The sequence below is a fragment of the Diplotaxodon limnothrissa genome, linkage group LG15 (genome assembly GCF_057381915.1).
Source record: "Diplotaxodon limnothrissa isolate DT_005_m linkage group LG15, D_limnothrissa_male_GT1.1, whole genome shotgun sequence".
In the NCBI taxonomy this organism is placed as follows: Eukaryota; Metazoa; Chordata; class Actinopteri; order Cichliformes; family Cichlidae; genus Diplotaxodon; species Diplotaxodon limnothrissa.
In genome coordinates this window covers 8,666,324-8,676,383 of record NC_140610.1, presented here as the reverse complement: position 1 = coordinate 8,676,383, position 10,060 = coordinate 8,666,324, and the positions used below count along the sequence as shown (strand labels likewise).

Sequence of the window (10,060 nt, the reverse complement as noted above, 5' to 3'; positions counted from 1 at the left end):
AAACCTTTTTATTAATTAGATGCTGACTCTATTGTTCAAATCAAATCTATACTTTATGTTTTCCATTTGGCTTCCCTGGATTGATAAGTTTGAAAATAAAAGCATTCAACATTGTGAGTGTCAAAATGCATCATGTAAGTGTAGAAATATTTCTGTTGTGGGAAAACAGGATAAAATGACTGTGTTTGGGGCTTGATGATGAATCTGATCTAAAATGAACTCGTGAATGTCAGAAGAAGATACAAGCTTGAGTGTAATACTCTGGTAAAACTTCATAATGGGGGTAATTACTGTATACATCTTGGATGTTATCTACACTCAGAATATCTTTTAGTATATTCTTTGGGAACTTGGTTTGGTCTTGGAATAAGCAGTCTATTACAGATATCAATGACATGTGTTGGTGAAACACTCTCTGTACCTGCAGTTTGGTTTTTCCAAAAATGTAACAAACAAAACAAGGACACACATATTGATCGCTGATGTCAACTCCACTGTGTAAGGTTCTTCCACATGTTCCACAAAAACAAATAAATAAATTAGGCGAGGGAAAAGATCTACTTACTTTTTCTGTTCTCCAGCCTCAGTAACTTTCACACAGTAACATCTACTGTAATATTTAAACCTCTGATGAAATCTCATACAGTGGGGCAAAAAAGTATTTAGTCAGCCACCGATTGTGCAAGTTCCCCCACCTAAAATGATGACAGAGGTCAGTAATTTGCACCAGAGGTACACTTCAACTGTGAGAGACAGAATGTGAAAAAAAAATCCATGAATCCACATGGTAGGATTTGTAAAGAATTTATTCATGAATCAGGGTGGAAAATAAGTATTTGGTCAATAACAAAAATACAACTCAATACTTTGTAACATAACCTTTGTTGGCAATAACAGAGGTCAAACGTTTACTATAGGTCTTTACCAGGTTTGCACACACAGTAGCTGGTATTTTGGCCCATTCCTCCATGCAGATCTTCTCGAGAGCAGTGATGTTTTGGGGCTGTCGCCGAGCAACACGGACTTTCAACTCCCGCCACAGATATTCTATGGGGTTGAGGTCTGGAGACTGGCTAGGCCACTCCAGGACTTTCAAATGCTTCTTACGGAGCCACTCCTTTGTTGTCTGGGCGGTGTGTTTTGGATCATTGTCATGTTGGAAGACCCAGCCTCGTTTCATCTTCAAAGTTCTCACTGATGGAAGGAGGTTTTGGCTCAAAATCTCACGATACATGGCCCCATTCATTCTGTCCTTAACACGGATCAGTCGTCCTGTCCCCTTGGCAGAAAAACAGCCCCATAGCATGATGTTTCCACCCCCATGCTTCACAGTAGGTATGGTGTTCTTGGGATGCAACTCAGTATTCTTCTTCCTCCAAACACGACGAGTTGAGTTTATACCAAAAAGTTCTACTTTGGTTTCATCTGACCACATGACATTCTCCCAATCCTCTGCTGTATCATCCATGTGCTCTCTGGCAAACTTCAGACGGGCCTGGACATGCACTGGCTTCAGCAGCGGAACACGTCTGGCACTGCGGGATTTGATTCCCTGCCGTTGTAGTGTGTTACTGATGGTGACCTTTGTTACTTTGGTCCCAGCTCTCTGCAGGTCATTCACCAGGTCCCCCCGTGTGGTTCTGGGATCTTTGCTCACCGTTCTCATGATCATTTTGACCCCACGGGATGAGATCTTGCGTGGAGCCCCAGATCGAGGGAGATTATCAGTGGTCTTGTATGTCTTCCATTTTCTGATGATTGCTCCCACAGTTGATTTTTTCACACCAAGCTGCTTGCCTATTGTAGATTCACTCTTCCCAGTCTGGTGCAGGTCTACAATACTTTTCCTGGTGTCCTTCGAAAGCTCTTTGGTCTTGGCCATGGCGGAGTTTGGAGTCTGACTGTTTGAGGCTGTGGACAGGTGTCTTTTATACAGATGATGAGTTCAAACAGGTGCCATTCATACAGGTAACGAGTGGGGGACAGAAAAGCGTCTTACAGAAGACGTTACAGGTCTGTGAGAGCCAGAGATTTTCCTTGTTTGAGGTGACCAAATACTTATTTTCCACCCTGATTTACGAATAAATTCTTTACAAATCCTACCATGTGAATTCATGGATTTTTTTTTTCACATTCTGTCTCTCACAGTTGAAGTGTACCTCTGGTGCAAATTACTGACCTCTGTCATCATTTTAAGTGGGGGAACTTGCACAATCGGTGGCTGACTAAATACTTTTTTGCCCCACTGTAAGTGTTTGCTTTATTTTGTTACCACGATTGTTTACACAGAGTTTGTAATTGCAGAGAAATACTTTATTTATTTTGGGCATGTCATTTTCGAGCAGGAAGCTCAGAAACCCCTTTGGGGCTTAACAGGTTAATTAGGCCTCTGATATTTATTTGTGCTAATTTATAGTTAAGTTAATGGAAGAAAAATGAAAGCTTAGTCTACTGTTAGCATATTTAAATCTAAAGAAGGGTATCAAAAAAGCCAAACACCATTACAAAAAGAAGGTAGAAGAACACTTCTCCAACTCCAACCCCCGACGCATGTGGCAAGGACTCCAGACCATCACAGACTACAGGACCACCAAACCCTCCCCCGCATCCTCTGATGTCTCCTTCCTCAACGAGCTCAACAACTTTTATGCTCGCTTTGAGCGAGGGAACCCCACAACCACAACCAAAGCAGACGTGACGCCAGACGACCACCAACCTCTGACTCTCTCCCCCACCGATGTAGGAGCGGTGCTGAGCAGGATCAATGTCCACAAGGCTGCAGGTCCTGATGGCATCCCCGGGCGTGTTCTCAGAGCGTGTTCTGGGGAGCTTGCAGGAGTGCTGACAGACATATTCAACCTGTCCTTGGCCCACGCTGTGGTACCGGCCTGCTTCAAATCCACCTCCATCATCCCAATACCCAAAAACTCCAACCCATCTTGCCTCAATGACTACCGCCCAGTAGCACTCACCCCCATCATCACTAAGTGCTTAGAGCGACTGGTCCTAGCACACTTCAAATCCTGTCTCCCCCCCACCCTGGACCCCCACCAATTCGCATACCGCCAGAACAGGAGCACAGAGGATGCAGTCTCCATCGCACTGCACTCTGTCCTCTCACACCTGGACAACAACAACATCTACACCAGAATGCTTTTTATAGACTTCAGTTCAGCATTCAATACAATCCACCCCTCACAACTCATCAGGAAACTGACAGACCTGGGCATCAGTTCCCTCATCTGCAAATGGTTACTGGACTTCCTGACCAACCGCCCCCAACATGTCCGGCTGGATAACCGCTGCTCATCTACAATCACGATGAACGGTGTACCACAAGGCTGTGTGATGAGCCCTTTCCTCTACTCCCTCTTCACCCACGACTGCAGACCTGCTGATGGTTCCAACACCATCATTAAGTTTGCAGATGACACCACGGTGATTGGCCTCATCAGTGACAACGATGAGGCCGCCTACAGGGAGGAGGTGGATCGTCTGGCTGAGTGATGCGACACAAACAACCTGCTGCTTAACACCGAGAAGACCAAGGAGCTCATCGTGGACTACAGGAGGAATGCTGACCCACATCCACCCATCCACATTAAGGGGACGGCTGTGGAGCGTGTGAGCAGCTTCAAGTTCCTGGGAGTCCACATCTCTGAGGATCTCATCTGGACGACCAACTGCTCCAAGCTGGTCAAGAAGGCTCACCAGCGCCTCTTCTTCTTGAGGACTCTGAGGAAGAACCACCTGTCTTCAGACATCCTGGTGAACTTCTATCGTTGCACCATCGAGAGCATCCTGACCAACTGTATAACAGTCTGGTACGGGAACTGCTCTGCCTCGGACCGGAAGGCGTTGCAGAGGGTCGTGAAAACTGCGCAGCGTATCGCCGGAGCACCACTTCCTGCCATAAAAGACATCTACAGGAAGCGGTGTCTGAAAAGGGCTGGGAAAATCATCAAAGACCCCAGTCACCCATCACATGGACTCTTCACCCTCCTGCCCTCTAGGAGGCGCTACAGGAGCCTCCGGACTAAGACCACCAAGTACCGGAACAGCTTCTTCCCCACAGCTATCAGACTCCTGAACTCTGCCTCCTGACATCTGACCCACGTTAACTCATGGACTGAACATACACACACCCACAATGGACAACTGTACCCTCAAACACAATAATAACATGGACTGAACCACCACTCACAACCACTAGCACTTTATATAGCCTCTGTAGAATTATCCACATATCTCACTTATCTTAACTGCACTACTGTATAGCTCTGTAATAATCATTCTGTACATACGATAATTTTTAATCCTACAACCGTTTACAACTTGCATAGTTCCCATTTCTGTATAGCTGTATATCTCAGATTCTGTAAAGTTATTTATTTCATATTCTGTATAGTTTTTCATATTTATATCCTGTTCATAGCCTGTACATAGCTTGTACTCACTACAGCCTGTACATACTTATAGTTATAGAATATTCACAACATACTTCATACCGTGTACATTATAACATACCATAATAGACCCATTTCTGTAATATATTTACATATCTATATTATTGCTAATATTTATTGTAATATATCTATATCACTAAAGCACTTCTGGATGGATGCAAACTGCATTTTGTTGCCCTGTACCTGTGCATGTGCAATGACAATAAAGTTGAATTCTATTCTATTCTATTCTATTTATTTGAAAGGGCATTGTGTTACTTTGTTTACATAGTAGGATATAGATCACAGTTATTCATCAGTGCAGCATTTTCTGTAAACTCAGTAAAGGTCTGTTACTGAACTGAATTGCAGTAACCACCAGAGGGAGCAGCATGTGTAGATTTGAAATGTCAAATTTCCAAATGTTGCTCTCTGGGAGACACTGATATTGCGAATGATTTAAAGACATGGTATAAACAGAATAAATTCCAGTGATGGCAGGATCATGGAGATGACAAAATGAAGCAATATTTTAATTAGTTAAAATATCATACTTCTGTTTCTAGGAATACAGTACTGTTGCAGATCATAAAGCATAGACAGACAAAATGAGAGCATTTTGATTTTTTTTTTTAAGGGGGATGGAGGTCAATGTTACAAACTATTCCCCACAAATCAAAGTCCAGTATTTTCTTTATTTATTTCTAATCTGGAAGCAAAAAACAGGAGTAGAAATAATAATCTATTACTCCTAAAACAGCAACAGTCATAATATTCATCTAGCAGTGCATATGGTATTTTTACAACTGCAAGCACTGCTGGAAATGTTGCCTCACACACTCAGGTACGCTCATGTCCACATCACTATCCAGCAACATTTGTCACCAAAAAATGGACATTTCCCCCCTTTTTTCCTGGAATTCTATGATTTCTTCCAATATCATGCTCACATTCCCACTGCTAACCCATTTAGTAATTATATGCTTTGTTCTATTGTCATCATCGTTTTGTGATCCGTTTTAAAAATGTCCTTGAAAAAGGTTTGAAATCTCTTTAGCAAACTGTTTAAAAACACGGAGCAAATGTGGACTAATCGCTGCTGAGTGCTGTGATGAACAATGCGAACTGTTTACTTATATTTATGGGATTGCAGAGATCAAAGTCAAGATTTTTATTGGTTGTTCTGTGTTCTGACTTTTGTGTCACCGGTGACTGAAACTTTTACAGGTGAAGCATTTTCCACAAAAGTTTGCATGAATTATAGTGACAGTGGATGACTTGGTGGTGGATCTGTGCGTTATTTCATTTTATAGCTGACCCTGAAGCTAGTGGGCCATTTCTCAGTACGGCTGCTCTGACTCAGCCTACAGCCCCCGCCCCGATAACTGTAGTAGTGTTTCACAATCAAGTCTGCGTTCCGCTGAGGTAAGCAACACAAAGGGCAGGTACCCGTGGCCTTTTCTCTGCACTCCAGTGAGCATGGCTTTCCTGTCCGTGTTCACGCCTGTTCTGGCGGTGGTTTTATGCCTGGTGATAGGCTTCGTGCTGGTGAAATCATGGGATGCAGAGACCACTTCCACATCTCCAGGCAAAAGTAAAGGGGCGACAAAAGGGGAGAAAAGACCATGGGTGGACCAGGACTTACAGGACGATACAGAAATCACAGCAAAAGAAGACGGTGAGAGCTGAGCCTTGTAGTTCGCTGTGGGGCTGAACTTTTTTTTTTTTTTGGTGTGGTTGGTTGGGTGCATGCTTTAGAGCCAGTTGCATAATGTTCAAATGTAGGTCACAACTTTTAAAATGCAATGTAAACTGAACATTGAACACAATAAAGAATGTGGTTACCGGTTTAAAATGTTTCGGCAAAGGTTCTGCGTGGATTCAAAAAGAGTTTTTTTTTATTGGTTGCCTATTACATAACGTTCCTCTGTTGTTTTTCACATGAAACTCCACAACTTGGCAAGGCGAGTAACTGTATCCTCACATGCTCTTTAAACTGAGAAAATGTATCATTTAAAGAACATAAAAATAACTCATTATGAATTTGATGCCAGCAACACATCTCAAAAAAAGAAAAAATACTTTGAGAGTGGAGAAACAAAAGACTGAAAAAGTAAGTGGTAATAAAAAGAAACAGCTGGAAGGACATTTTCCCATTGGCAATGGACCAGTAACACCATTGGGTTTAAAAAAGAGCATCTTAAAGCAGCAGTGTTTCCCAAAAGTAAAAATGGGTGAACCAAAAAAACAAAATTAAGTGTCTGTAAATTGTTGAAAATTTTCACAAAATTGTTCCTCGAGTAAAATTGTGACAAATTTGTATATCTTATTATAACTAAATTGAAATCTCTGCATGCAAGGGACATGGCTGAATATAAGTAATGCCAGTGCATTAAAAGCAGGCATGATTGTGTCACGGAAGTCACTGAGAAGAATTGCAGAAATCGCTGTCTGTTCTCCGTACTTTCCACAAATGCAGGTTGAAGCTCTGTCATGCAAAGAAGAAGCCAAATGTGAAAGTGATCCAGAAACACTGTCTTCTGGTGTAAAGAGGAAAGTGACCACCAGGGTTGTTATCGGCACTCAGTTCAAAAGCCTGCATCTCAGATGGTGTGGAAACACATCAGTGCCTGTGAAATTGGCAGCTTTCACATCTGGAAAGGCGACATTCTTGCTGAAAGGTATATTCAGGTTTTAGAGATGTTCCAATTCAGATGGCGTCTTGCATATTTCAGCAAGAAAATGTTAAACTGCATCCATTACAGCAGCACAGGTGTAGAAGACTCCCTGTGCTCATCTGGCCCACAGTTCCCACATGGTGGAATACTGTTGTTAAAAGCAGACGGGATGCTACGCAGTGGAAAACAGGAACCTGTCACAACTGTATTTGAGACATGCTGCTGTCATCAAAATTAAAATAACCCAGTATTTATCATGAAATAGTAAGATATGTCAGCTTAAACATTTCGTATGCTTTGCGCTCTTGTGAATAAAATGTGGACTTATGAGATTTCCAGATCATTGCAATTGATTGTGATGACTTTTTACAGTGTGTCCAAACTTTTTGGGATTGGAGTTGTATTTTATTGGTATGTCTTTCTGTCTTTCATCTTTTATAAGATGGTGATGCTGATGATGATTGGGGGGACAGCACTGAAGAGGAGAACCTCACACAACTGCCTTATTCACCGCAGCGATACCCTGAGGAGACAATGCTGCAAAGGTCCAAGGAGTTTTACACTTTGATGAACCAACGGAGGTCTGTCCGATTCATCAGACCGGAGCCTGTCCCACGGGAAGTCATCGATAATGTCATCCACACTGCAGGCACGAAATGTCATTAAAACATAATTCACTGGGATTCACCCTAGTATATTAGTCTGAGCTTCATTTTGAAGGGTTTTTTTTTCTTCTCTTCCTGTTCTTCACGTGAGCAGGTACAGCACCTAGCGGAGCACACACAGAACCCTGGACGTTCATTGTGGTGTCAGATCCAGATATAAAGCATCAAATTAGACTGATAGTTGAAGAGGAGGAGGAGATGAACTACCGCCAGAGGATGGGGGGAAAATGGGTTCAGGATTTGGCCAAATTGAGGTAAACATGCATGCAAGAACGAACATGGATAACATTAAATTCACAACTAATTTTCAGTTAATATCTTCCAAAGTAAAAAAAACACATTTTCTTTCTCTTTTCCCTCCTCTTGTAGGACAAATTGGATTAAGGAGTACTTGGATGTTGCTCCATATCTGATCCTCATCTTTAAACAGACCTACGGGATTCTCCCAAATGGCAAGAAGAAAACGCACTACTACAACGAAATCAGCGTGTCCATATCCTGTGGGATCCTCCTGGCTGCATTACAGGTCATAATTCAAATCATTTGAAACACTTGGGAAAGTAGCTCTTCTCTCTCTCATAAAATCCAAAAATGTAGTGCACAAATCTCACTGTTTCTCTCCGTCTGCTTCATCAGAATGCGGGTCTTGTTACCGTCACATCTACGCCCCTCAACTGCGGCCCCAAACTCAGACTTTTACTTAAACGCCCGGCGAACGAGAAGCTGCTGATGCTACTTCCTGTTGGTTATCCTGCCTCTGATGCTACTGTGCCTGACTTGAAACGCAAGCATCTGGATGATATTTTGGTGCATGTGTGAGAAAATGAGATGTCTTCATCAAATTCTTTGCCTGTAGCTGAGAAATCAACCAAGCAGATGCCTGATGAGAATTAGAAGTGCTTTCACAGTAGAGAGAAGCAGAGAGTGAGGCTTCTTTAGATCAGTCTTTAAATGTTTAAGATAGACAATCAAGAGAGGATGGCATGAATCTTTCATAGCTTACTAATTGCTAACCTAGCTTTTGAAGGCAAAGTAGTGAACATTTGGTTGGCTTATTTGGGTTTAGCATATTTCTATCATGCAAATTTCAAATAAATAACCAGCAAAAATTCTTTGATTCCGTTCTATAAATGTTCCTCTGGTCTCTGATTTTCCAAACCACACACAAACAACTGAGGAAAGTTCATTTACAACAAGATTTGGATGAATGAAGAACAGGTGGTTGCTCAGTTGAATGCTAACTGCAATAGCAGTGTTCAGTAAGCACCTGCATAGGGGGAGAAAAGAGAATGAACTGTAAAATTGAATTAGTTCCCAGAACCTGATGCAAACTTGTTGCCTTAAAAAAACTAAGTACAGCTTACTTAAGAAAACTAAGTTAGGGCACCTTATTCATTGTGAGTATAGTCCAGCCATGAGCCTTAGAGTATTTTTGTGGGAGATCTTATCTAGAATTAACTTTTCCCAAATACTGCATACAATTAGAACACTGTCATTTATTTTGAGTGTTTGTAGTGTTCCTTAAAAGGTGATTTCACAAGCCCTGATGAACAGGAGAAAGGTCATGCAGTCTCAAATTTCCATTCTTTTGACAGCTGGGAGGAGTTTGTCATGAAGTCCAATTACTCAATGGAACTTTGGATAAGATGCCTATAAGAGCTTCCTGTTGCATCTTATCTGTGTTGCGAGAATTCTTCTCTGGAGTTCTGCTGTGAGTTTTTGTAACACAGAAAGATTAACAAAACAAGAGAGCACAGCAGGCTGATTTTTGATCGCAGCGTTTGGCCCTAAATGTTACTGTTAAACCTTTTGTCTGTGCTTTCCTTGCCAAGATCTCATATTTTGAACTTGGTCTTTTTGACACCGATCTCCATATCAAAAGCTGAGATTGTTTTATCAAGATGTTGCGCCAAGATAGCAAGTTGTTTTCCTTTTCCTGCAATCTGGAACACACAGGTTGGTGATTTTTCTTCCTCCAGCCTCCACAGATCTCTCCAGGTATGTGTTGAAGAGTGCTGATGAGAGCAGGCATTAACTTCAACTGCAGAACAGAACTGGCGAAAGAGAAAAAAAGGTTACAAAATCTCTGAGTGGGTAATATTTGGAGAAAATATAACACCCACACACTACCTTTGTGAATGTTACCTACAAGCATACTTTAACAGGTAAAATGCAGTGGCAAACCGTCCTGGCTTTATGAGCTACAAGCATACTCTGATGGGCAAAGTTAAGTGGCAAAACGTCATACCTACTTAGATTTGTGCTGGAATTA

At 42.0% G+C, this 10,060-nt stretch overlaps 1 protein-coding gene across 1 annotated transcript; it reads left to right on the top strand.

Moving 5' to 3' along the window:
* The first annotated feature begins 5,865 nt into the window (after positions 1-5,865).
* Positions 5,866-9,196, top strand: iyd (iodotyrosine deiodinase). Its single transcript, XM_085372857.1, has 5 exons — positions 5,866-6,123; positions 7,566-7,772; positions 7,883-8,042; positions 8,158-8,314; positions 8,425-9,196. The coding sequence occupies exons 1-5, from the start codon at positions 5,925-5,927 to the stop codon at positions 8,605-8,607; spliced, it is 906 nt and encodes a 301-aa protein (XP_085228983.1). The 5' UTR covers positions 5,866-5,924; the 3' UTR covers positions 8,608-9,196.
* The last annotated feature ends 864 nt before the right edge of the window (positions 9,197-10,060 follow it).

Excerpts from the sequence above, each read along its gene's own strand:
- iyd (XM_085372857.1), top strand. The coding sequence starts at position 5,925 with ATGGCTTTCCTGTCCGTGTTCACGCCTGTTCTGGCGGTGGTTTTATGC. Across the intron at positions 6,124-7,565 it reads AATCACAGCAAAAGAAGACG|ATGGTGATGCTGATGATGAT; the intron begins GTGAGAGCTGAG and ends ATCTTTTATAAG. Across the intron at positions 8,043-8,157 it reads CAGGATTTGGCCAAATTGAG|GACAAATTGGATTAAGGAGT; the intron begins GTAAACATGCAT and ends CTCCTCTTGTAG.